At 36.9% G+C, this 27,114-nt stretch overlaps 1 protein-coding gene across 4 annotated transcripts in view; it reads left to right on the top strand.

The window, feature by feature from the left end:
- The window catches only part of WWC3 (WWC family member 3), a 98,998-nt gene extending 73,656 nt beyond the window's left edge, over positions 1-25,342 (top strand). Inside the window, exons 11-23 of one of the 4 annotated variants that reach the window (XM_015638345.3) lie at positions 842-1,416; positions 7,474-7,594; positions 8,348-8,422; positions 9,418-9,504; positions 11,802-11,994; positions 15,615-15,782; positions 16,424-16,575; positions 17,255-17,414; positions 18,519-18,683; positions 19,770-19,862; positions 20,916-21,143; positions 21,875-22,002; positions 22,829-25,342. In XM_015638345.3, the coding sequence (XP_015493831.1) occupies positions 842-1,416; positions 7,474-7,594; positions 8,348-8,422; positions 9,418-9,504; positions 11,802-11,994; positions 15,615-15,782; positions 16,424-16,575; positions 17,255-17,414; positions 18,519-18,683; positions 19,770-19,862; positions 20,916-21,143; positions 21,875-22,002; positions 22,829-22,895 (2,212 nt within the window). In that variant the 3' untranslated portion in view covers positions 22,896-25,342. The remainder of the gene's footprint in view (positions 1-841; positions 1,417-7,473; positions 7,595-8,347; positions 8,423-9,417; positions 9,505-11,801; positions 11,995-15,614; positions 15,783-16,423; positions 16,576-17,254; positions 17,415-18,518; positions 18,684-19,769; positions 19,863-20,915; positions 21,144-21,874; positions 22,003-22,828) is intronic. The other 3 variants (XM_015638356.3, XM_015638352.3, XM_019007728.2) reach the window with 3 other exon arrangements.
- Positions 25,343-27,114: the final 1,772 nt, after the last annotated feature.

Below are 27,114 nucleotides of genomic sequence, written 5' to 3'. Positions count from 1 at the left end.
ACTATGGGCAAATAACATTTTAAGTTCTGTGAGTTCTTAATATTCTGATACCTTCAAATGCAGGGGGTTTTGATCCCTGATAAGATGACAAAATTTTGCTATTTAAATATGAGAATGTGCTAAGACCCACACCGAAGTCCAGAATGTTTTGCATATTCACACTTACAGCTGCCTTTTGAGATGCAGCTCTTGGGGATTCCTCAGTTTAACACCACAGCAGCATCAAAAGCTCAGTTCCTGCTGAGTTCCTGTCTCACTTCATCTCTCTGGCACTAATATTCTTCTCCCCCTTAACTGAGAATGGTAAGAGGAAGTGTTATAGGATTCATCCTAAAGTCGTTTTATTTTGCTTTGGAAAAACGTGTGAGAGTGAGGCTTAAACAGCAGGTTGTTAGGACTTTGCAAATCCCCTTGCACTTCTTGTCCCTGGATTGTTTATGACCAATCATTAATATAAATTTGAGCTGGATCATGGTAATCTATCCTTCCTGGCTTTACAATGAGTTTGCTGAGCTAGAGCCTGCTCTGGCCTCTTTTCCGCCAAATCATTGTTGTTTAAATGTTGGAGGAAAGAGTAGGCTCATCCTGTTGGACTGTTGTCTTGAGGTACTTGGCCCTGATCTAGTTGTCACTTGTACTGCTCCAGTCATGGCTGTGCTTGAGATGAGGGCAAGAGACCTGAGCTAGACTTCAATATGGCAAATCATCTTTCCATGTCACCGTACTGAATACATGTAAAATTGCTTGTGTTATCTGGATTAGTGTTTTAATGTCTGCATTGGTGATTCTGGTTATGTCTGAGAGGACATTTTTGTGTTTTCTCTTTCTTTGCATGCCACAGTCTGTCAGCTAGCACTCTCACCATGTCCTCTGGCAGCAGCAGGGGATCCCTGGCCTCCAGTCGAGGATCCTTGGCCTCCAGCAGAGGCTCCCTCAGCTCAGTCAGCTTCACGGACATCTACGGCCTTCCCCAGTACGACAAATCAGACAGCGTTACAGACTACGGGCAGCATTTGCGCTTTGACATAATTCCCTTCGAGTCTCTCACAAAGGATGTGCCGTATGCTGATGCCGTTGGACACTCAAATTTCAATAAACAGCGGAGGTCTCTGGATACCCCGCAGTCCCTGGCATCCCTGTCATCACGGTCCTCCTTGTCATCGTTGTCCCCTCCAAGCTCGCCTCTGGACACCCCTTTTCTCTCTGCATCACGAGATTCTCCGTTGGCTCAGATGTCAGAAGGTTTTGAGGAGATGGCAGGCATAGGAGCCCTGGAAATGCTCAGGGCTCAGACCACGGCCTTGGGTGATGATGATGCTCAAGGCACGAGCTCATCTCAGACATCTGCTTACCCTCTGGACAATGAAGGGCTGCGAGAAATGGGACCACACCTGACTGCTGTCCAAACTGGTGGAGGTGAGTTTATGGATATTATTATTTTGTCACATTGTTTTAGAAAATGTCACGCAGACCTAAGAATGCTGGCACAGTAGAGATTGTTCTTGCTTTAGGCTTATTTTACTACCACCAGATAAAAATTGCATGGTAGGTGTTACCTGTTAAAAGCCTGACTAAAACACAGGAAAATCCCCCAAACCCAAACCCTAGTTTTATGTCAAAGAGGTGAAAGAATAGACAAATCCTTGTCAATAGATCTTAAAACAGTGGTGAATTGACTGGAAGAAAGCGAATGGAATGTTTACTTTCATTGGAGTGTAGCCTATTAAGGACCTAGCAAAAATGAGTAAAGTATTAGTAAGAAAAAGTATGGGTTAGTTACTTCTGAGGCCACCAGTTGTGCTGATGTTGCCTTTATATTTATAAATATATATATATATATATGTATGTATATGATAATGAAAAGCAACACAAGCCCAGGAGAGATAGGAGATAATCAGCAGCTATCCCCTACAAAAAAACCCAAACACAAAACGTGGGATGATGCTTCTGACAGTGCTTGAAGGCTGGCTGACTGTGTAGTGAATTTGTACACACTCCAGCCGAGGTTTCCTCGTCCATGTTCTGTGATGGAGCAGGAGCCACAGTGACATGGCTTCATGAGTGCATAGTGCACTCATGAGTAGGTGCTTCATCAGCAAAGGAGCATCTTTTGTAGGGGATGTGTGAGATGTTGTGTATCTGCTCGGCTGGTTGTTTCTGAGCACCTGTGTGTGCTCTAATGGTGACAGAGTGCTGATGGGTGCAGTTAGCACAGCACACACACTGTTGAGTTTTCCTTTCCCACTGGACTGTCAAATTGATGGACTTCATTTAGCTTGCCTTGGCAGAAGCTTCTGAAGCTTGGCAGTTGAGAAACATAAATTGGAGGAATCAAAAGAGAAAACAGAAAACTTCTGAAACACTGAAACAAAATTAAAAGCCTGAGCTTATAATACATACAGGAATGTGACAAATTTATTTTCCTGTTTTGACCATTCAAATGAAGAACTGCTCTTAATATCAAAAATATAATCATGGGAACATTTTTGTGTGTTGACTTGCTCATTTTTTTAAATAAAAATCATACTAGTAGAGAAGGGCTTCTAGTGTTTAGTTTAATATTAAATTTTGTGAATCCCATCCCATTTCTATACCCAGAATTCTGTATTAACTTTGTGTAGAATGTTGCATTCGGGACTCATAACATCAGGAATAATATGAACTATAACCAGAGAATGGATCATATTATCCCACCTAAATCTTATTTCTCATGTGATAATACAAAGGAACGCTGATGGTATTTAAAAAAAACCTTTCAGGTTTTAATTTAAAAAAAAAAGAAAAACATTGCCACAGTGCTAAAGAGCCTGTATTGTTCAAAACCATTTGAGTCTAGAGTCATCTACTTTCCTTAACACAGCTAATACTGCCAGAAGATACTGCAGCAGAATTTACTTTTACTAGCTGCAAACATTTCTAGTGCCCATATTGTAGCTTTCAGACCAAAATAAACATAATTCCAGAGACCAGCATGAAAACTTGTGCTTAAATTAGTGCTGTGAAGAGGCTTCCTGAGGCTTTCTTTAAACCTCAAATAAGACCACAGCATGTCTTCACCCATTGTGGTAAGTGAAAATATCTAAGTAGTTCATTTATAGCTTGTATGTGTTTCCTAGAAATGAAGGCCTAGTGTGAGGGGCTAGGCAGCAATACAGGATGAAGGGCAGCTTCCTGCTTTGATTTTCCTTTTCTCAGTTTTCTGCTGTATTTCTACAAATTTCACATTTGTCTGAAAGCCTCTGTGCTTAACCTGTTGTCAGTGCTGCTGTGTCCAGCTCCTAGTCCAGAGGTTATGGCTTTTGTACAACAGAATATTTTGTGTTGCTTTTTTGAGGAAGAAGGCATGGTTAAAAGGTAGCCAGGCTGCCTTCTTTTGAGACTTTTTAAATTTTTATATATTTGCATTTGGAAACAATTAAAAAAAATTAACTTTTCTGATTTTTGTCTACTGTGAGTTCCATACTCACTAGCTGGTGGTTTGGAATTGTAATGCAGTTGTTTGCAAGTAGAAGTTGGAAGTTTTGAAAGAATTTTGGTTTTGTACTCTTTTCCCTGGAAGAATTGGATGGAGCATCCAGTTTGTATGCCAGAGCTGGGAGCTCACAGATGCTGGGTGTTTTGGGTTTCTCCGAGGTACCATGCAGTGTGCCCTGCTGCTGCCACCCGATGGCCTGGCAGCAGAATGCTATGCTACAAAAACAGCAGTTCTTTGCCTGGTCCTTCACTAGATAGACCATGAGGTAATTTGCAAGCAATGGGAGCTGGGAGGGTTAACACAGAATAAACTGCATGAACTTTACAGTGATGCAGCACTTGAGCAAGTGCAAGGGGTTCTTCAGGAACTGCAGTTTTGATGTTCAGTTGCTGATCTCCTGCTTTATTGTTCTGCCTCTGTCACAGGGTCACATTGTGAAATAAGTTTTCATATGTGAATGGAGGGAATGTACTTGAAAAGTGAAATCCATCATATTATAAAATGGGAGTGGGAGGAAACATGTTAATAAAATATTGGTCTTGAATACCTTCACTATCTCTTCTATATTCTAAATCTTTCAAATGCTAAATTTCTTTTAATGCCTAAATAATCTCTTGTTTATAAAATATTGTCAGAGATCTAAAGGGTGATTTATCACTATATGCTTTTTGTCTTGTTTCTCATGCGGCACAACAGAAAAATTCACTGTAAGTGAACCTGAAATTTCTCATTCTGTGTTTTTCTGTGTGATGTGTTGGTTGTTTTGGTTTGGGGTGGGTTGTTTTGTTTTTGGTTGTTGTTTTTTTTTTTTTTTTGTTTTTTTTTTTTTTTTGGAGTTGCATGAGAAGAAACAAGAGATTCTGCTACATTTGGTTTTGTTTGACATTTTGCTGTACTGTTTAATTGTTATGGCATACTTAAGTTTTTTGCTATGTCAACTAAACAACACATTCACAGCTGTAGTTAAACTCCTGGGGAAAGCATTCTTTGACCTTCAGCTTTATTATATAATAGTAATGCCTGACAGCATTATGGGTAGGTAAGGTCTGGTTTTGTCTCTTATTAGTTTTTATGAGAGTGTTCTACTCTTTTATTAGCGCATTTTGAGCTGACGTGCAGTATTTGTAGTCACCTAAGCTTGTGCTTTAGATTTATGTGATTTTTTTTTTAGCGAATGAAGGTTTGGACAGCAAAATTTCCTTTGAAGTTCACTTTTTCAACTAATAACAATGAGAATGTTTTTTCATTCAGGGCTGTCTTATATTTATCAAACTTTGGCACTCAGTAGTTCAGGAAAATCATATATGTTCTTTAATGATTTTGTTATTTGAATCAGAAAGTGGAAGGTAATGGTCTGTTTTAGAGACCATTTCACCATTCAAACAGTTCCTTAGCTTCCAGCATTGCAAAATCTGTAACGTGTGCTAAACTTTTTTCTTAAACCAGAATTTTGTGTGTCTTTGATTTTGACCAATTTTTCCTGCTGTTTTTTTACCCCCCTACCAAGGGTATATTCTGGTATTTGCATCTCTCCCAAATTTGCTGCAATTGTCCAGAATTGAATGCTTCTGTGGCCTGAAGACAGTGAGCAAATCACTGTCAAGTTACAATATTGTTGTAGTGTGTCAGTTTTTAGTTTTATTATATTGGGGCTTGAGACTAGCTTTTCCTTCCAGACAAACTGGGAGCATCAGCCTCCCAAGGACAGAGCCCACAAGATCTTTCCTCTGCTACATTTATACAAAGTGTTCACATAGGGGGTGAGCCAAGGGCTTACCTAGGAAAAGACGTCATCCTAGTGTAACTTGTTGAAGTTAGTACAGAAATTACAGATGCACTTTTAAAAACAAATTACACACTTTCATGAAGTTCAGCCTCTTTCCAGTGATGTAAAATTTTTGTGAAACTTCAATATGGAGATGTATCTACAGATTGCTAGTTTTGATTCTTCATAAATACCAGTGATAAAATATTCTCCATAAATACCAGACAGTGAAGCAGGCTTACCGAATCAAAAGTCCTTTAAAAAAAAGTAAAAGAAGGAAAAAAACCAAACCGACCAAGCAAACAAAAAAACCCAATCAAAACAACCCACCAGCCCAGCACTTTTGTACAAGTGATACAGAGGAGAGTGTGGTTCAAATACAAATTTTTGCTTTCTGTATGCTCACTTGAACTTGGCTCTCATTTGTGGTGATGATGTCATGAATAGCACTGCGCAATGTGTGATGTACAAGAAGGGTGGGATGCTGTAACTGGAGATGGGGAGAAGTGGGTGCAGAGACAAGTGCAGATTGGGCTGTTCCTAGCCAGCAAATAAGTTTCCTAAAGCTGACTAAATCCTTCATTGAATCTGGAGGACGGGTCCATAGGCTACTTATGAATCCAAAGAACAGAACTGATTCTGCTGATACATAGGAATTTTAGGTCCTAACAGGACTCTGGGTGATTTTTGTAATGCCTTTGGTAATATTGTGCTGTTAGTGGCCTGGTAACAGGAATGTTGGGCTAGCACAGAATCTGCTGGACTTGGTGCACCTTCTCTGCCAGTTCCCCAGTGGGTTATAGCTGACCTTAGCCAGATCCTTCTGTTGATAGCAGCAGCGTGGTTGTGTTGATCTGGAAGACTTCTATAAAGTTCTCCTCTCCTGCTGTCCTGTCCTGATGGTGCTTGGGTGGGAGATGAGGTGGGTTCTGTGCACTGTATCTCAGCTGGGTTCTGCAGGTTGTGGCTGGTATTCTGCAGAAGGAAACTTACTGAGTAGGTGTAGAAAAAAATTTGGATGCCTTATGATAATGTGCAACAGAGGTACTTAACAAGTTGTTACTTTGAGTAAGACATGCTTCATCCTTAGTTTGGGCTGTAAGCTGTAAATGTCAGCTGGTGCTGCTTGTCTCCCATGCATTGTGCTACTGTCACTCTGCTGAAACTGTCAATCCTTCCATGCTGTCTTAAGTCTGTAAGCATGAGCAGAAGCAAACAAAATGCTTTCCCCACTTTTGAGGTGCCATCTCTTTGCCATTGCTTTCCTGCTTTGAAGACAGTCATTGAACCTTTAGCAAAAGAGGGTAAAAGTTCTTCCCCGCACAGTGAACAAACTGCACTCCACCAGTCTGTTCAGTGGTTTTCTCTAGGACTCAAAGGAAAACAGCCTCAAGTTAGGAGCTGTGGTTGAAGTGTTGAAGCCTTTCCTATGCAATTTTTGAATGTTACTGCTTGTGCACGTATTTTAAAGGATCAGTAGCTGCAATACCTACCTGCCTGTGCAAAACCCAGTGCATAACATAATTTTGTTGGTACACTTAAAACATGAAAGTGATTGCTGAGTTGCTATTCATTGTGTGGCTGGTGATTTGGAGAAGAGTGGCAAAGGAGGTTGAATATTGCTTCCTCCTTCCCAAATCAGTTTTCAAAGTAATTCACCAAGAATTTGAAAAATAACAGTGGTCTGAGTGAGCTGGAAAACACTGGTTCTTTTTGATAATGCCTCTCAGACTGTAAATAAAAGCTGCTATTATGTGATGGTATAAACAGTATGCTTTTAGACTTTGTATTAGGAAACAAATGAGAACAAAACCTCACATTGTGTTATCAGATAACTTTAAAAAAGAATTAGCCTCTGTGTTTGTTTTCAACCTATTGTATATTCAGTAGGTAAATCTGAAAAGCTTAGGATATCATGTGTACATATGTGAATTAATATAAGTCTTCCTTTAGGAAGGAATTACTCTACCAGAAAAACATTTAGTAACAATGCAATCGGTTTATACTTTGTCTTGTCACAGAGCAAATTAGCCACAAACTTCCTTCCTTAATTCTCCCACAGAAAATCTCTGGTCAATCCTATTCTAGGCTTTTAACTTGTAAGTTAGAATAAAAGTCAATGAACTGCATTTGTGCTGTTTTGCTGCTAGCTATGATATAATACATGTTTCTTGTTTAATTTTGAAGAAGTTGCCTTGAGCTGATGTTGTTCTCATTTTTTTCTCCATGGCAGCTGTAACTCTGCGAGGAGACAGTGGTAGAAGATCGGAGAGGAGAGCCAGGCGAGTTTCAGCATGTCTCTCAGATCATTCACTGGCTAGTGACAGTGGCGTGTTTGAAGCTTTAAGCAAAAGGTCAGGTGTATAAATGCATAGTAAGCTGGAAATATTCCTGTTCTGCTAAACAGCCCAAAAGAATTAGTTATGAATTTATGTGTAGGCTTTCAAGTTTGCGAGTTATTAGTAACATAAAACTACTAGATTGCAAGTTTTATAGGAAAGAAGCTTTTTGCATGCAGTCCACTGTCATCTTCAAGTGCCAAGTCCCTTTTGCTTTATTCTGATATTTTAACATTGTATCTCCCTTGAAAGATAGTTTTCTCATCCTGCTAGTCATAAATCAGTAATTATATTTCAACCATCTATAACAAAATATAATTATACAGAGTGTGACTTACAATTCTGAGTATCATGTGATAAAAATATTACTGCAAGGAGGAAACATATGAACTGCCAAAGACCTAAAAATATGTGGGTTCACCAAGTGATTGAAGGATGTAGAAAGACATGTTACTTAATACAATTGTTTTAACACAGGAAGCAGTAACTGGGGAGATGATAAAGTTTGGAGGATGCTAAGGAGAAATGGAAGACAAATACTAAAATAACCAAAATATCTTGGGAGAGTAATTCTAAAACCTCAATTTTTACAATTGTGAATTACTACTACTGTATGTTTTTATATAGATGTTTCAATTCCTTCTACATTACCAGTCCCTTTTGTATTGCCAAATAATTGCTTATATCCACAAATCACAGAGTAAATGTTAGTTCATCATTTAGCAGCTTAGGTCACTATGTAGTTTACAGTACTTTCTGTTCCTGCAGGAATGAAGATCTGGAAGAGCCTGTTTATGGTGATGCTGCCAGTAATGAGGAACCACAAATATATGTTGGATTTCTGTGAGTAATTACTCCTCTTTTTCTCTATCAACTCTATAGGACTCGCTCACTACTTTTCTTGCTTATGGTTTTCAACTTTTTAATAAACTGAATCACAGTCGATATTTTTAAGAAGTTTCTGAACTGACAGCCAAAGTTCAGTGGATGTACAGATTAGTGCCACTTTGTGTTAGGGATGTGCCTTAAGTAAAGTTCATTCAGTGTCCTTTCAATGGTGACTGATAAAAGGGCCTTCATTACTTCTTTCAGTAGCATTTATTTTAATTGTCTGGGCCATTAATGTGGGTGTGGGTGTAGGGATATGTCTCTGTAAGCATGATTTTATGCCAGATAAATGAGGATTACTTTAGGAAAATCTTAGGTGAAGAGACACAAATACAGTACAGTCCCAGCTTTACAATACATCTTTGAAGTCCTGTGCCTATGACATGCTGTTGTTGGCAGTGGGAGTAGCCTGGGGAAAGGCAGATTATTGTCATGCAAGACAGGATATCGTATCTTAGCCCTCCAGAATCCTCTCTGCCTCTTGGAAACAAATTCCTAAGAGTGGAAGTTTTTAAAATATCAAACACGTTTGTTAGCGGCATTTCAAAATTCATGCTGATGTGAAAAAATAGAATTTTTAAATTTGTTTTCAGTAGCCCATGAAATTAATGCAGATGGATTTGTCTAATGTAATTAATATGTTGTTACACATGCACGCACACAAATGCATATGGTGTAACTGTTTAAGGGATGTACTTGATAAAATAGAAAAAAAGTTTGTTGTCAAGAGGCATAGGAAGGCTAGTTGTTATTTTCAAGCTGAATAATATTTAATTCACTTATTTCTATTAACTGTGCTGCTGTAGCTAATGCTTTTGATTGAACTGATTTGTGCAAGAAATTTGTTTAACAAAATGTGCTTTTACATTCTTTAAATCTGTTTAGTCTTCAACTTCCTTTTTTAAGCAAAATATCAGTGATTTGACTAACACAAAAAATTTATTTTCCAGGCAGGACAGTGGAAACGAATGTCTGCTAGTCCATGTATTACAGCTGAAGAACTTTTCTAGTCTAGTTGTTAAAGAAAACTGCAAAATGTAAGCTTAAATTTCACCCAGAGTCTGATCATTGCTTGTTTTATTTTGCAGTTATAAATACTGTAGATTTATTTGGTTTCATTCAAATTTAAGCCATTTCTAGAGAATATGGTATGTCTTCATTTCCATAAGGAAATTGTTAATTTTATGGTCACAAAGCTATCCCTTTTATGGAACTTATGTCACGATGTTCAGGTAACAAGTGTTAGGCAGAGGAAAGTCTGTTCAAAAATACCTGTGATATGCCACAGTAAGCTTAGTGTATTTTCTCACTTCCTGTGGCAATATCTATATTAATCAGTAAGAGATATACCTTGCCTTTTATCTTTAAGAAAGAAAACCATACCAGAAAACATGCAAACAACAACAAAGGATCTTCAGACTTTCATGGCCTGTACATCTCTCCTTGAATATCAATACCTTATGAAGATAATATTAACACAAGTACTAGCTGAGAATCAGTACAAAAGTTTGAGTTTTTTAACCTCTGACAGCTGGTTAATTTTTCAAATTTTGTATCACACATGGAACATAGTTTATTCTAATAAATGTTTCTTAAATAATCAGTGTTGTCATAAAATACTGCTTTAGCTAGAGATATGTATCTTAGCATATTTTAAAGAAATTCAACATGTGAAACTTGTTGATCTTTATCTCTGAGAGAGATTGTTTGAAAACTGGAATGGAGGTATGATAACATTATTATATTGTAAAATTAGTATTTTGGTGGTATTAAATTAAAACACATCTCCTTCAATGAATTGTTCTTTGTTGAGAACTTAACCAATCTAACTCTGCAAAACTGCAGTGTAAATTCTTCACGTAGGTCAGTATATTAGTTGGTTTTTTGCTCTGTTTTGGTGTGAGTGCAAGGGCGCATGATAAGGAAAAATGTGAGTATTGTGTATTACTCAGCCGTGTTGCCTTGTCATCAGAAAAAATAAGTGTCATGTAAAGAAGGTAGTAAAGTAGAGTCACCAAAGAAAAAGATTGGACCAGAGAGTTTTTTGGACATAGTCATCATGGCAACCAGGCATCTAAATGACTCAAAATGTAGTTCTATTCTTCATCCTTCTCAGCCCTACCTTTGCTGGAATCAAGAAATTGCATTGCTGCAGGGGGAATTGATTGCTTTAGTCAAAAAGTAAGTTTCTGTTACCAAAAAGCAGAACAAGCTTTTATCAAGTTCAATAAACTCCTCTGTGTAACTGTACATTGATTGAATCAGGTACAGTGGCAGCTGGGAGGAAGCTTGCCTGCAGCAGCAGAGGAGCTGGATCTCTGCCTTTTTACAGCATGAGAATGTGTTTAACTGATGTTCCACAGTTCAGTGTGCTGCAGTTCCACCGTAAGGAGCTCTTCCAGTTGTCCTCTAACCATTTGTTTGCCTGCCAGTATGAGCCCCTCTTTGGTGGTGGCGTGAGAGTTCCTGCAGCCATGTAGTCAACTTGAGTGAACCTCTGAGCTGCAATGGGTTTTTTTAATCCTGAAGTCTTTGCAGGTTTTTAGCTAGGTTAGCTTTTTAACCCAGATAAATTTTCTAATCTGGGTCACAACACAGTCGCATGAAACGGTTTGCTGGCATGAGGAAAGGAATAGGGTATTGCAGGGGCTTGGCAAGCAGTCAGGACAGGGAGAACATGGAAACAGTTCTCTAAGTAGCTTTGCTGCTTGTGCTGTCAGATGAAAATGGTTGTTGATTTTGTTTTTGGCTTGGAGTCTTAAATGATATGGTACCACATATTTAAATTTATCTTTTGAGACTGTAGATAGATGCAGTGATTGCAGATTTCTTTCGCCATCTGAATGTCTTAATTTCTTATGGGGGGAAAAGGTTGCTTAGTGAATGGAAGGAAGAAATGGATCGGTGACATTTTTGGGACAATTCAATTGCCTAAACATAGGCATGTGTTTCCATTTGAAATAGCATAGCATAGCACCTGGCCTCCAGCTGCTGCTGCTCAGAGAGAGGCTCTGTGTAGCTCTCCCATCCTCTTATAATTGCTAGCTTGTTTTAGATGCCTTGAATACCTCAGGGCAGCTCAAGTGCCACTTGGTGCCTCTGCTTAAGCACCAAGTTAAAAAAAAAAAGTTTTAGTTAAAAAAATACAGCATTTTGAGATCAGATTTGCAGATCTGTGTTGAATGCAAAGTGTAGACACTGGTGATGAGGAAATCTCAAGGCAGATTCTTAATGTAGAAGTTACACTGATGTTTTTGCTTAGCTTGATTTTTGAGAAATAGAAAATGGCTTTCTTTGTCTGAACTGTGTTGTTTGTCTATTTTGCTGTTCCCAGTCATGTGAGAGTTTATTTGCCACCGCTTGAGTCAGGCACACCAACCACTTACTGCTCAAGAGCTTTGGAATTCCAAACTCCGTTAATATTTAATGAAGTGTTCCGAATACCCGTGCACTCAAGTGTTTTGAAATTAAAATCACTGCAGTTGTATATCTGTTCAGTTGATCATCAGCAACAAGAAGAACTATTGGTAAGTGGTTGTTTCTTAAAAGCCATGTGATACGAGAAACTAAAGTTACCTGAGGATGTATTTTTTTTATATTAGAAAGAGAATGTAAAGACCTAACTTTTCCATAAGAAGTTCTGATAGAGTTACATGTTAGTCTGTCTGTTCTCATATATGTGTTGTGCTGTAAATAAAGAGGTGAGATGTTAAAAAAGACTTTGTCCAACAGCTTTTACACTATAGATTGCTCAAGACTTAGGTTTCTGCATGATACTGTAATGCCTTTGTGAGGAATCTGTACCATTCAAAAAGGTTCCTATTAAAAAAATTAAAAAATACAGACCCCTTGTTTTACTATATAACATTGGGTGAAGCAGACTACTATTACATCAGTCTTAACTTTGTTGAAGGATGGTAGTGGCCCTGGAACAGTTCTGTTACCTCAGCCTTTTACTTTAAATTGATTGAGATATCATGTGCTAACTTCAGGTGTGTTAAATGTTAGCTTCATTTTGGTATTGTCACATACAAATATGCATAACTAAATCTGCCTTGGGGCTGTTTTGAAGTGAGTGGGCTGTCTTTGCAGTAGGGGTTGGTGAAAAAAATTTTAAAGCCTATCAAAGAAGAGGTATAGGCATCTCACTGTCATGCTGGGCTGTGGACAAGAGGTGTTTATTTGAGAAAATCTGGTCAAGAATGCTTGATTGTTAATCCATCTTTAAATGTAGCATCTCTCATAAACAGAGGTCCTAATGTTGCTAGAAATGGACCCCAGGTCTTGTCTGCAGTAGGAAGTTTTGTCTACAATGTAATTAGAGAAAGCATCTCAAGAACAGACTTTTATTTAATTGTTGTAAAATGCTTTATACTGCTATATCCTGTTCCTCTGGGAAGATGTTTAAGTGTAATGTAGCTTTCTATGGAGACAAGTGCATCTAAGTTCAGGGTGCTTTTATTCTAACTGCTGTTACTGAGTTGCCAAAAAAAAAAAAAGGTCTTCAGGTTATCTTGGTGGGTTTTTTTTTTCTCTTTCATGGTCTTAATTTGGTTATGTCAGAAGTATCTTTGTCAACAGTAACTGTAACATAGTTTAAGGTTATTTAATAATACTACTCAAAAATAGAGAAATAATGCCAGTTTCTTAAGATAAGTGCATTGAAGTATTTAAACATTAATGATCATTGTTCTCTTCAGCTGTAATTTGAAGAATGAGTGTTTTCTCAAATCGAGAAATCATTTGCTACCTGCAACCTCTCTTTGGAATTACTGTGATGGTGGCTGTCAGCATGGGCTCTGTCTTTCAAGATGTCTTCCACTGAGAGTCCAGTTTTTCCCATCTATTTAATAATGCATATATTTCTCAAATTCTTGATGACCGCTTTCTTTTCAATTAGGTTAAGCCAGTATAATATTTCCATGAATTCAAAAGCCAGGCTGGACTTTATCCTCATTCATATAAATACTTGTACCTAACAGGGAATTTAAAAAGAAAAAAAAAATCAGGGAAACAGTTCAATTATAAAGAAGAATTATACTACACTTGTGGACTTTCCATTTCTTTAACCTTTTACTCTTATGCCTTGCATGGCTGAAAGATCTTTTTCTGTCTTAGGTTGGCTCATTTCTTCCCTGATGCCCTTGTCAATGTTGAGATAAGGGAATTGCTATTTTCCATGATTAGCATATATAGTTCATGTTAAAACATAGAAGAATTCCTCTCTTGCAATCACCCAGCATTGCTGCTTCACTCCCAGTTTCTCATCTTTTACAGCCCTGACTAATTATTCCCTGTGTCTTAATTTATTTGATTTCTTCTTGAATGTAACTTTTTTTTTTGCATTTTTTTGTTTTAATTTTGGAACATCTGTCCCATACTTTAAGCATGATTTTTAAATCCTGATTGTTTTCTCATCAAGAGACATGTCTGTCAGATGTCACAGAGATATTTATAAATACTTTTACTGTTCTACCATCCAAGTTGGTAACAAATTCATCAGAGCAAACATGTGATCTAGCTCTAGCAGACACACCTTGGTTTCTTCATCCTTTTGAGTAAGCTCCAAATCTTGGGGTGGACATGAAATATTAATTATTTCTTTCAGTACTAATAATTCTTAATTGAGTTTGATGGTGATTTTCTACTCACTAGCATTCAATCACACAGGAATTACTGATTCCCTTTGTAGAGGCAGTTTCTCTGGCAGACTTGCTGCCTAATAAATGCATTCTGTTTAGGGCAGTGTCAGGTGTCTTTAAGAGTTAGCAATACTGGAAGAAGCATAGGCTAGCAAGAAAACAGTTTTACTCTACCTCCTAAAATAAACTCAGTGTGTCTTAAGCATTTTCCAACTCTGATGCAAAAGTGTGAGTATTAGATACACATTTGTATCTTCCATGGCATCAGAGCAAGTAGATAATTAGAGACATCTATGTTATACAGAAGAAAGAAAAGGCATCTCTGTAGCCTCTGATACACTGACATGAAATTACTTTCTAAGTAACATGCTGTATCCCCATGTTGCATTATTTTGTTAGTCTCAAAAACTTTTCTCCATTGTTCTCATGCACCTGTTTAAACAGAGCCCCAGGGAACATTTGTTTTGGAAAAACAATGCAATGATTTTTTATTATTGTTTTCTAATTAACTGTTTCTTTACCTGCTTAAAGTTGAATGCAGATTTTCTCTATATTTCCTACTGCCTTTGTTGTTAGAATCATTGTATATAGTTATTTGATTTGTGAGGGATGAAAGCCATTTTTACAGGACTTTTCCAGTGATACAAAAGAAAACATTCTTAGCATGTACCTCATCAGTGTGAAAATTAACATGTTGCATAGATAGCCAGAGAAACCAAAAGCAGTACTTAAAGGCTGACTGATACAAAACCATTGGTAGGTCCAGCTTGTGAACTGTTTGAAAAACACAAATAAAATAGGCAGCATGGATTTGATCACAGCTGGTTTTCATTTGTGTGAACACCACTGAGAAATTTCTCACATGAGCTCTCTGTAATGGAGTAGGGCTACTTCAAAGTTTGAAATACTTTTAGTGAAAAGCCTCCATTAAAACTGTTTTTACCTGAATCTGTGAGATGCAGGGATGGCCTGGAAAGTAGAAAAATGTCTTTATAGACCATTTGACAACTTAATGATATAAATAGGCAGGGAAAAAAGAATTTGTTTACACAACATTTTTATTTCCATTTGAAAGATGTCTCTGAGGGCCAGAGAATGGAAGAGTATCAGAATACAGTTATCTCAGAAGCTCCTCAAATTATAGTTATATTATTAAAGTGATGTTAATTTAAGCTAATATAGCAATCAGATACATAGTTGGGAAGGTTTTAAAAATAAAATATTAATAGCTATCAGGTGTCAGTTGTATCTACATCAGTCATACAAATTTTATTTTTCAACTTTAAAAAAATTGCTGTCTACTCCAATTCTTTCTGGAAGAGATAAGAAATTCAGAATCTTAGACATCATAACACAACAGAACAGAACTGTCTCTTTTTAAGAGACAGTAGTACTTGGTGAATTGGGAGTTTTATACTGTAAGTAAAATACTCTTTAAAGGAGAAGGTGTCTATCCTGCAGGGTGTAAGTATCTTATTGTGGTCAATGCTTTTTGTGTTTTACAGGGCATTGCTCAGATAAACCTGACTGATGCAGAGAGTTCTGGTGACATGCAGCTTCACTGGTACCCTGTTCAGATCTTCACTGGTTCAGAGCCCCAGAGAGCAAAGACCAAAAACCAATGTGAAGACAGTATTCCTCAGTCTTCTGGAAATGTAACTACAGTTAAAACAGTATGGCTCTAAAAAAGCAATTTTTTTACTTTATTTGACTGACAAGGTGATTGTATTCTTACCTTGGGTGCAGGTTTTGAGTTATCACAGGAAGTGATAACTTAATTCTTGCGGCAAGAAGACAGATTTTAGAAGACTAATTGAAAACTGGATCATGTCTGTGCAGGTGCTTGAAATAGTACCATGTATATGTTTATATGAATGTTTCCAGTCCAGCTAAAACACATTAAAAATTTCTGCCACTGCAGTTGAAGAGGTTGTCAAGAAAGGTTGTGCAGTTTCCATCCTTGGAAATGTTTTCAGCCTTTTACTGGGCTCTGGACAGCCTGACTTGACCATGATGCCTTGCTTGCTTTGGGCAGCACATCAGACCTGGAGACCTCCAGAGGTCTCATTTGACCTGACTTGCTGGATGGTGCTCCACAGTCAAGTAAAATCTGCCCAGTTTCTATGACAAGTTGAACACCACATACTTGTGATTGTTAAGATTCAAGATAGATTTTTTTGGATGCGGTGTGGTTTTTTGTTTTGTTTTTTAAGGAATATATGATGGCTTTGTTTTTATTTTTTCTCTGAATACTACACATTAAGTACATTGGTTTGTTCAAACAGTTTTAATTAAAGTCTAATTTACCTTTCAGGATGCCGTGACAGCTCTGTTAGCTAGGACCACTGCCCAGCTGGAAGCAGTTGAGAGAGAACTGGCAGAAGAGAGAGTGAAACTGGAGTACACAGAGGAAGAAATCTTGGAGATGGAAAGAAAGGAAGATCAGGCAGAAGCCATATCAGAAAGGTAAAAATGATTTAAATACCTCATCAAACTAATAATAATAATAATAATAATGAATACTTCCTCAAAGATATTTACACTATGGCTATAGTCTGAAATAAAGCAAGAAAAACAGGCCTTTATTCTGAGATTTTTCTCCCTGTTAGTGCTATAAGTATAAAATTCTGTTATGTCGTGATCTGCAAACAGGAGGAAACCTTACTTGAGTAGCTGGTTGAATTTAGGGAATTTGGGGAGAGGGTAAACATTATATCAAACAAACTTTGCTAGGGAGGCAACTGTAATTGGAATTTGTAACAGGCCTGTATTAAGAAAAAGTAAATAAAACTTAGTGGTGACAGGAGACATTGTTAGGGTTAGGGTAGAAATTTAATAATTAAATTTCATTTAATGATACTCCTGGTTTGTCACATGAATTGTGTTGTTCTTTTTGTTATTGTTTTAAAGACAATGCTTTAAGAAAATAAGGGAAAGCGAATTTTCTTCAATTAAATTTATTTGCTTATTTGCATTTGCAGAAATGCAAGTGTGCAGTGTTTTCCTGTTGAAATTATTGTATTTTTATTGGAGAAACAATACTCTAAAATTATAAACTGGCTTAGATAATGTCATATGTAAATGTAATTCATAATTGCATGGTATTTTTTACACCTGTGAAATTATTGTGATGTCCTGACTTTAGGAGTTGGCAAGCAGAATCTGTTGACAGTGGATGCAGTAATTGCACCCAGACAAGTCCTCCTTATCCAGAGCCGTTTTGTGGGGATCCATTAGCTGGACACTTGTTTGCAACTCAAGCAGGCCAGTACGGTTCTGGAAAAATGCAGCCTCCACCAATAAAGGTAATGAGAGAAGACACTGCAGCACAAAAACTGCCACCCCTGCCTGACACAGTGAGCTACTGCTGTGCCTGGAGTTTGAGTCTGAATTGGCCAGGAGAGAAAAGAACCAGCAATGACATTAGCAACCCTGTATGAGCTGTATCGCTATTGAGTTGTTAACTCTTCAGGGCTGGGTTTTTTTTTGTTTTCTTACTACTTGCTTCTGAACAGAATTTGGTTCTTATATCAAAAGGCAAACTATTTTTAATGTGGTCTTTCTCTAATCTATAAATAGGCAATTGTATAATTTTCTGCATTTACCTGAAATTGTAACAGAAAAGATCATGGTCAAATTCCAGTGTCCTTATTTCTGTAAGAGTTCTGAAAGGAATCGTGAAGAAAGATATTTTAGGACTTGAGTTACTATTTCACTGTTACAATAACATGGAATAATTGTGCTGAAACTACTGTATTTAAAATCTTTTGTAGTCAAGATAAGAGACACTGAAAATAATCTTTCACAAGCTGAAATTGGCAGACCTCCATTGAAGTAGAGGAACATAAGTTGTTTGTGTTGCCTTTAGGGAAGATCACACCTCTTTTTGAGGAGTGATTTTCTAAAAGTTTGGAAGCTTTGTTAGAGTAGCCTATGTTTTCTGTCTTTCTGATTATTTTGGTGTTCTTGCATAATTGTGTGAACAGTCTTTCAGTTCCTTTTTTCTTCCTTGTCTTCATTTAAATTTCTCCAGTTTTAAGGTGGTTACTTGCTTCAGAGTCACTGCTCATTGAAAAGTGATTCAGTTTACTTCTGTTGAGGCTGGAGATCAGGTGGCAATTTGGGTAATGCCCAATTGCCAATCCTGAATGCAGTCCTTGTGCTCTGCAGCTGCATCTCATAATTGTTACTGCTCCAGCAAAGGCTTCCGAAACCTCACAATTTTGAATGACCTAGTTTTAAAACTTCTACAAAAGTGAGGTGATTCATCCTCTCAGTGCTCATTAAAATTTTAATCTAGCTAGCAGGACAAGTTGTTTTCTTTTGATATTGTTGAAATGCCTGATTGTCTTTGCTAGGAGAGAGAAAATAAGGAAGAAGTAAAAAAAAATCCTTTGTTGTAATTTTAGGTGGATAAGGAAACTAACACTGAGGATCTGTTTCCTGAAGAAGTTGCTATTCTTCCAAAAGAGAGAACCAGCCGCAGGCCACGGGGTTCTGCTTTTGTTCGCAGTAGCACAATTGTTCGTTCCCAGACCTTTTCGCCTGGAGCACGAAGCCAATATGTTTGCAGAGTGAGTAAAGCTTGAAAAGGAGGAGGGGGAAGGGGTCTGCATACACAAGGGTATTAGATATTTTTGATAATTTCATGGTAAGATTTCATTGCATTTATAAGACACATATCTTTGTAATACTAATTAATAATCTTTAATTGAACTTAGACAATGCAGTGCAAAGAGCTTCCCTGACTCTTATTACAAGTTTTTACCTGGATGGATTTAATTTGAAATTTAAGAATCTATGATGAATTAGATATTACACTCTTCCCTGGCAGCCTTGGATGTTAGGTGAGGGTGGTTGATTTTACAATGCTATCTAATGAGGCGTATAAGTAGTTAGCTTAGAAGCTGTGTTTAATTTTCACATATATAAAAATTTGAAAAAGGGCACTGAATGCTTAATGTTAGGGTTGTTGCATAAATATTCGTACGACTTTGAGTATCAGTCATAAGGTGCCTGTTACTGTGGGACTTGGGATTCCTGGGTGCACTGGTGCAAGTAGTGGAGGACCAGCACAGCCGTTTCCAAGGTCACATTTATTGTTTGCTGCATTCAGTGGCAGAAGACTTATAAGCAGTTGGCTCATGGTATTGCAGATCAATGCAATATTGGTGAAATACTATCATAGCTTTAATTGTACTCTTTCATAAGCTTCAAAGAGTTTGAGTTTGAAAATTCAGGAAATACTTTTTAAATTCTGTGTTCACTTAGCCTTCACTTACTCTAAAATCAGATGCGGGGAAAAAGTGGGATACCATTGTTTGTACCCATGACACTAAATGTTTTAGGGTGAAATATTACTGCTTTTGAGTCCTTTCTCTTTCTTTTTTTTAAGTTAGATTATCTTGGATATTTAGTAGAATGGTTGGTGAAACTTACCAGTTTAATATTCAAGTTTTCTGGAATTATTGTAACTACCACATGAGCACTGTTATATCTAAATGATCATAAATAACTGAAAAAATCTGTTGCTTAAAACAGGATAGTTCCAGTGTATTTAAAAAGAAATTTCAAAGGCAAAAAAACCCAACCAAACCCCAAATTTCTTAATGAAGATGATCTAGCAAGCAACTTTTATTTTCAATGTCTTTTCTAATTAGCTGTACCGCAGTGACAGTGACAGTTCAACCCTGCCAAGGAAGTCCCCTTTTGTCCGGAATACCTTGGAGAGGCGGACTCTACGGTATAAGCAGGTATGCCTAGGAAAATGATCTTTAGCTTTCATGAAGATGCTAGAAAAACAGAACTTTTATACTTAAGAGCTTTAGATGTCTGCAGGTACATTCTGATCCCTTTAGGAAATCTACAAAACTTCTGCAATGTAAATGGGGCAAAGTGCATGTTTTGGACTTTTTAACCTAAAAGGTAGACATAAAGAAGTTAAATAAAGTAGTGAACAATTTTAAAGGAGGGAAAACAGTGTGGCAGATGAAAATTAGTTTAATGGGGACTGAATTTATATTGATTTAGATGTAAAGTTTGATAAATCTTTCAAATCTAGTTTATGATGCAGGGTGCAGGTTCAGAGATGTGTGTGTGAATGTGACGTTAAGACATGCATGTCTCCTCCCATACAGCCTAACAAATAATGGCATTTGAGACCCAAGTATTCAGGAATGAATAGGTTAAGCTCTCCTTTTTCCCCCCACGCCACCCCTCATGCTGTCAAAGTGGGCAGAGAAGGGCAGTGAGACATTAATGTTGTGTATATAAATGACATAAAATGTAGTCTGGTCAGCAGAAGTTAATGCCTTGCTGGTCTAGGCAGATAGACAGCCATGCTTCCCATTTTCATTCAGAATGTGTCTTAAAACCACTACTGAATTAAGCTTTTTAAGAAGAGTCTTGCTCATTACAGTATTTTTCTGATGTCACAATATCACTGAGTTTTTTTGTATTGCATTTCTTTAATTATCATCATAACATGGACTTCTAGTCAATAAACTTCATTAGGTAAATATTTGTAAGTCAAAACGAAACTGCAAAAGGAAGTAGTAGAAAGTATTAATTGGAAAACTTAACTGTAGGATTTTCTGTACCTTTTCTGGGGTAATGTAGCCTTTTCTAGGGGATGTAAATAATCTCCAAAACTTCATGTTGAAAAGACTTTGTGTTAAGTAAGTACAGCAAATGTATGGTCTATAGAGCTAAAGACAGACCAGTAAACTATGTTGAGAGTAATAAATTGTGCACTTTATTAGAATAACCAATATAATAATTAATAATAACAACTAATAACTCAACAGTCCTGCAGATCATCTTTGGCTGAACTTATGGCAAGGACATCCTTAGACCTGGAGCTGGATCTCCAGGCATCCAGAACTCGTCAGAGACAGCTGAATGAGGAGATATGTGTTTTAAGAGAGTTGAGACAGCGCCTGGAAGATGCCCAGCTCAGAGGGCAGACAGATTTACCCCACTGGGTCCTTCGGGATGAGAGATTCCGAAACTTGTTGAAGGAAGCAGAAAGGCAGGTATGGTGATATGCCAAAGCACTCAGTTTGCTCGGAAACTTCTCATTTCAAAATGTCTTCATTTTTATAAGTTGTCTAAAGAATCTCAAACAGGGAATGTTTCTTTTATATTCTTGAAGTTAGCACAGTAAAAATTGTTACATTAATTATTACCAAAGTGTGTATTTATTTGTGGACAATTTTTTGGAGAACGGCACTATTTGCCAGTGGCACTTTTTGTTTTGTTTTGGATTTTTGTTTAATTGTTGTTCATTTGGTTTTGTTTAGGTATTTTTATTGGAATTTTAATAATTTTCTTTATTCTAGTATTTAAAAGAAATTTAGCTGATTGGATATTTATTCTTTTACAAGCATTGTTCCCTAAGTATGTGATTTTTTTGTTCTTGGAGGAAGAAGTTATAGAAAAAGGTGGAAAAACTGCATAAGAGACAAAATCGTCCTTGGATTATCATAGACAAAAACTGAGCTTAAATTTATAGTAAGATCTTGTTTGACAGATCTATGTGCAGTAAATTTTGTTAATTTATTACATGTCTTTCTAAAGAGCATTAGTAAGTGAAACAACTCAGTCTTTTGCATTTATAGTTCTTAGATGATCAGCTATTTCAGACAATGTACTGGTGTGGTTTTGCTGTGGTGAGTGGAGGAAAAAAATCCATTCTTTTACTGTGGATCTGCTTTTGTTTTATTTATTCACATGCCCATTTTAAACCTTATGTTCTTGTTTTCAGACCAGACAGACCAAATTTGAACATCACCAAGAGCAAGCAGCTGAAAAGATGCTAAAGAAAGCATCAAAAGAGATATACCAGTTGCGTGGGCAAAATCAGAAAGAACCTATTCAGGTGCAGACTTTTAGGTAAGTGGTGGTGCGTACTGAAATAGCATAGCAACAGTTCATTAGTCAGGTTAGAGATTTCTGAAACATTTAGCTTAAATTTTGTGTGTCTTTTAATTTTAATCAGAAGTAATTAACCAGTAATTTTAAACTGTATCTGGATTTGGACAGGAGTTCTGTTTGAATGCTTTGTTCTGCAAAGAGCCAAAGCTAAAGTAAAATTGCAGTGTTACAGTTTTAGTATACATGACATTAAAAAAAAGAGAAACTTCAAATGCAAACATAGCTTAGGTGATTCTTCCAACTTAGCCTACATGTTCTGAAGTCCAAATGATGTCAGTTCTTCAAGCTTGTGGGTGTAAATAGTCTCTTTAATGTAATACATATAAATTGCTAGTAACACACTCTTCCTAGAAATTACTCAGTAATGCTGGCATTTTCTTTCAAGAAGCCTTTTCTTTGGACTCTGTTTCCAGAGTTGCCATCTTTTTTTCTCCTTTTTTGTAGACATTATTTGCAAAATGTACAAGGGTGTACATTTTGCATCATGGAACTTGTCCTGTGAAACCTTTTACAATTAACTATGCCTGAAGTTCAGTGAGTTGTATAAAGCTTCCACCTAGGTTTTCAAAAATAGTAATTGTATTCAGTGGAATGTTGCCAGAAGCATATAGTGAGATTTAGTAGGTTTTGGAAGTTTGTTGTACTCAAATAAGAGACCAGTTTAGTATGTAAATAACAAATGCTAACCATTGACCAGAGTAAGGAAACAATGTTCTTGTGGGGAGGAGGGGGAACATGGGCATAATTTTATTTACCTCCTTTTTTTCTTTTTTTTTAATCACAGAGAGAAGATAGCTTTTTTTACAAGACCAAGGATTAACATACCTCCTCTGCCAGCTGATGATGTATGACATGTTGCATTGTAAACATGAAGTATTTATCGCTTTTATTTTAATGAAGTTCTTAGATTAGACAAGTTTCTTTAAAAAAAATTGTGCAAAAGCTAATATACACGTTTTGTAAAAAATAAAAAAAAGTTAAAAAAAGTAAACATAAACAAAAACATATATATAAATATATATACATATATATTTTATAATAGCGACTGCAACAAGGCTTGGTTTTTCCTTGTTGTGAAACTGACATCTCTGAAGACAACTTATTTTATAAAAGATCGACTATCCTGTTAAGAGCGTGTACAGTTTTTATGCTGTTTTATTTGACTTAAAGGCTGGAAGACAGAAACAAAGTGAGTTCAGGCAAATTCACTGTAGTGTAATTTATTTATAGTGCCTTTTTTCCTTGAAGGAAAATACCTACTTTAAGATGTATTTTAAGACTGAAATTTTGTTCCTCAGTATTTGTCATACAGTAGAATGGAACCATTGAGCTGGTTTTGTTTCTGATACCTGAAATGAAAATACTATGTTCTAAAATTGTCACTTTTTTCAGCTTTATTATCTGTAGCTTATTATGTACATTGTATTCTTTAGCACTGTCTGTGTTATAGCAAAATATTATCACCTGCAATGTGTTTAACACTAATTAGAAGTGATGTTAAACATTGCAGAATTCATTTGCATGTTCTTACTGTGCACTAATAGATTGTTTTCATTTCTGTTGTGTCTAAAGTATCTTCATATTCTTAACTAGAGCCTCAGTTTAAACGGGGGAAGGAAAAGGGTGACAGGTCTTTGTTTAGCTGTTTAATGAAAAGGGAATTAAAGGAGCAGTGTACACTAGCTGTGTGGAAAGCCTGCTAATGGACTATAACAGTAATTTTTACAGTTCTACAGATTCTCATCTGATTCTGGAAAGCACATGTGTTCTGATTTCAGAAAGCAGCTGCTTTAAGTAAGGGTGCTTAAACACATGTTCATCCTAAAGGATGTGCTTTGTGGTTACTGCAAGGAAGTTCTGTTGAACAGTGACACTTTCCAGGAGGAGGGTGTATATTTAGGGAAGGTACAGCTCACTTGATTGCTAGTTGGACCAGCTAAAATCTGGTAAGATAAAAATTTATTTGTTACCATCCGTTTTAATGAAAGACTGTCACCCTAAATTCCCGAGAATGCCAGTTTTGTGTCCTTGCATTCTGCAAGTATGTAAAAATACTTCTTTACTAAGCTACTATAATAGAGTTTCTCATATTTTTCTAATTATACATTACTGCAAAGAGAGGTGCCCAACACAAGACTGACTTTGCAAATTACTGGAATATCCCCGAAGAAAGATCATGTTGGCTCTTAATTAAAGATCAAGTTGGTTTCAGATTTTTCTGTCAGGAAATCAAAACAACAAGGGCCAAAATCCAAACAGATCTATCAGAATATTTTCAAATATTCTGTAAGTAAGTTCGATTTGTGAGTTTCAAGAACTTAGACTGTTATCTTGTCAAAGGTCAGGAAAACCAGGAAGAGAAATTGAATTACTTTTACTTTATCCACGCTGAGGCAAAAAGTAATGGGGAAAAAAGATTGTAAGCATAAATGTTAATTAACACAGACATTTAAGGTAGTATTTCCTGTTTCCTAGTATGGCCTATAGTCATTACAGGCATCAAGTGTTGCAATCATATAGCAATTTATATGAAATTGAAGTATATTTAGCATTTATTGTGCTATTCTTCCTGAAGCCTGTTTTGCCAGTAAGTTTTGATGGGTGTGTATTGGGTTCCTTGGGCACAACTAGACTTTATTCAGAAACTATGAAGATAAAAACCAAATCATGTGAGAAATTTGTAGTGTTTGCGTGAAAGTCTAGGGCCAGCAAGCTTTTCAGTGCTCATTACTTTAAAAGACCAGTCAGTCAGAATTATGTTTCTCATTTCCAGGGGAGGCTGTCACACAGTAGTGTTTATCCCAAGTTACCATGCAGTGACACCAGAAGTGCTTGCTGTGTGTTAAGAAGAGACAACAGCATGTTCCTGTGAGGCTGGTCAGGTACTGCAAGGGGTTGCCCAGAGAGGTGGAGCACTCTGTCCATAGTGTGGATAGGGACTTCACTGGATATAGCCCAGAGCATCCTGGTCACATTAGGCCTGCTTTGAGCAGGGATTGGGGTAGGGACCTTTTCTCCACCCTGGATTGTTCTGTGACTATAACCAAGGAGCAATGTCCAGTGGTCTCTCTGTCAGGAGGTTTTTAAATTGTGACTGCTGTGAGATGTTGTCAGTGTATCTTGTGGGTCTGTGATTCTGACTGCTATAATGAGTTCTGTCTTGATGTGGTAATGAGTTATCATATTCAGTATTCATCTCCCTTGTTTTTGTCACAGTTCTGTATGATTGTGTCATTTTTGTATTATTTGAAAGTATTTCTTCTATAAAATAAAATAATTTGCCATAAACAGAAAAAGAGTTTTCTTGTATGTCAGAGATATTTCTTGAATCTTTTGTTTTTTCCACATTCCTGATGATTTACTGAAAAAAAGCAGTACTTTTGTATAACACTGTCATTTAGGTTAATGTAATGAATTTTCAAATAAAAGTGAGGGAGACAATCTGGGAAACTGAAGATGTAGAGGGATTATATTAAGACCTAAAAGAGGTGTGGAGTGTAAGGAATGGCAGATGTGTTCTTCCAAGTGCTTATCACTCATGATAAGTTGACAGCTTTATCAGAATGTCATATTTGAATATTCCCAGAATTCTTGGGTAGTTTCACTTAAAGCATGTTGAACTGCCCATTTTTCATAGCAAACATTTGCACTTTCTAAACTGATATTGAAAGCAAGTTGACATTATTAGTTCTGTAATATCCTACTTACGACTAATTCCAAGATGGAAACCACTCAAAAGAATACTGGTTGGCTTTTTTAGGCTGGTGTTTACTGCTGCTTTCACAAAGGAAACATTAAATCTGCAAAATTACAGAACAGCCATTTCTCAGTTTCCCTCTGCAACCCTAAGCTGCAGGAGCACAGGCAAAATCATAGCAAGGACATGTGACTCCTGTCTCTCCAGTATTTGCAAGGCATCAAGGGTATGACAGAGTTTAGGTTATTTTTAAACAGTCTGCTAGAAATAGACATTTGGAACGGCAGCCGTCCCCATCTCGCTGCCGTCAGGAGCAACAACAGAAGCTATAATGGGTACGTCGGGTTGGGTTTTCTCCTATAAGAATGAAGTCTTATTTGGTTTTCTTGCTGCAGTTCTATTAAGCACTTTGCAGGACTTTAAGTTAAGTGCAATATAAAAAGAGTAATTGTTCTTTTCATGATTTAGATGAACTATGTCTTGCTTTCAGTGGATGTAAAACTGAAGTTTGAATTTTTAGGGAAGAGGGCCCGTCTTAGCTTGTTTTGACCCTAACCTCCTTTGTGACTATAGTGTTGAACATCTTTGAGAGGAAGAGGCGTTTACAGAGAGACTTGAGAAGCTGCAGGCTAACAAAAGCAAGACAGCCTTGTCTAAAATGTCATGTGAAGAATGTATTTTTTTCTCTGAGAGCACTCAGTTGACTTGAGTAGCATCAGAAGAAAATACCAAGGAGTAAAGTTGATACGGTTTTGCAATCTGTAAATGCCAGTTAAATCATTTGCTTGCACTTGGAAAATCTCCATATTCTTGGATTTCAAAGCTTCTTAGGAGCTGGTTCTGGTTCCTTACAATTTCTGAAAATCTCTTACATTTGAGCATAATTATCTATTGTATTTTCAACAGAGAATTGGGTATTCTGTCACTTTAGTTTGTCTGCAGTTTAACCATCCAACTAAAAATGTACTTTCAGTAGGAGATTAATGAGATCAGCTGGTAATAGACAACATAAAACCAGGAAATTAATTTAGGAAAGTCTGTCCAGGAAAAAAATGTAGGATTGAAACCATAACACTTAATTTAAGTGCACAAAATCACTATTCTGTGTCTAGGGCACAGTGTTTGTGTTCAAGTGTGTGGCTTTGGCATAGAAGTTTACAGGTGTAGATGTTTCACCAAGTAAATGCTACTTCCTGTTTTCCATATTTTCCTCATAAACTGATTGAAGGAAATTGCAGTTGTATTATTGAGAAAATAAATCAAGAGGTCAGTGTTTAACTTCCTTCACAAATTCAATTAGCCTATTAATACTGATTTTAATGGGCACGAAGAATAGACACTGGCAGGAAGCTGGCACTAGTATCACTTTTCCA

This window comes from Parus major, chromosome 1 (assembly GCF_001522545.3).
Source record: "Parus major isolate Abel chromosome 1, Parus_major1.1, whole genome shotgun sequence".
NCBI lineage: Eukaryota > Metazoa > Chordata > Aves > Passeriformes > Paridae > Parus > Parus major.
This window is presented reverse-complemented; position numbering and strand designations above follow the sequence as displayed.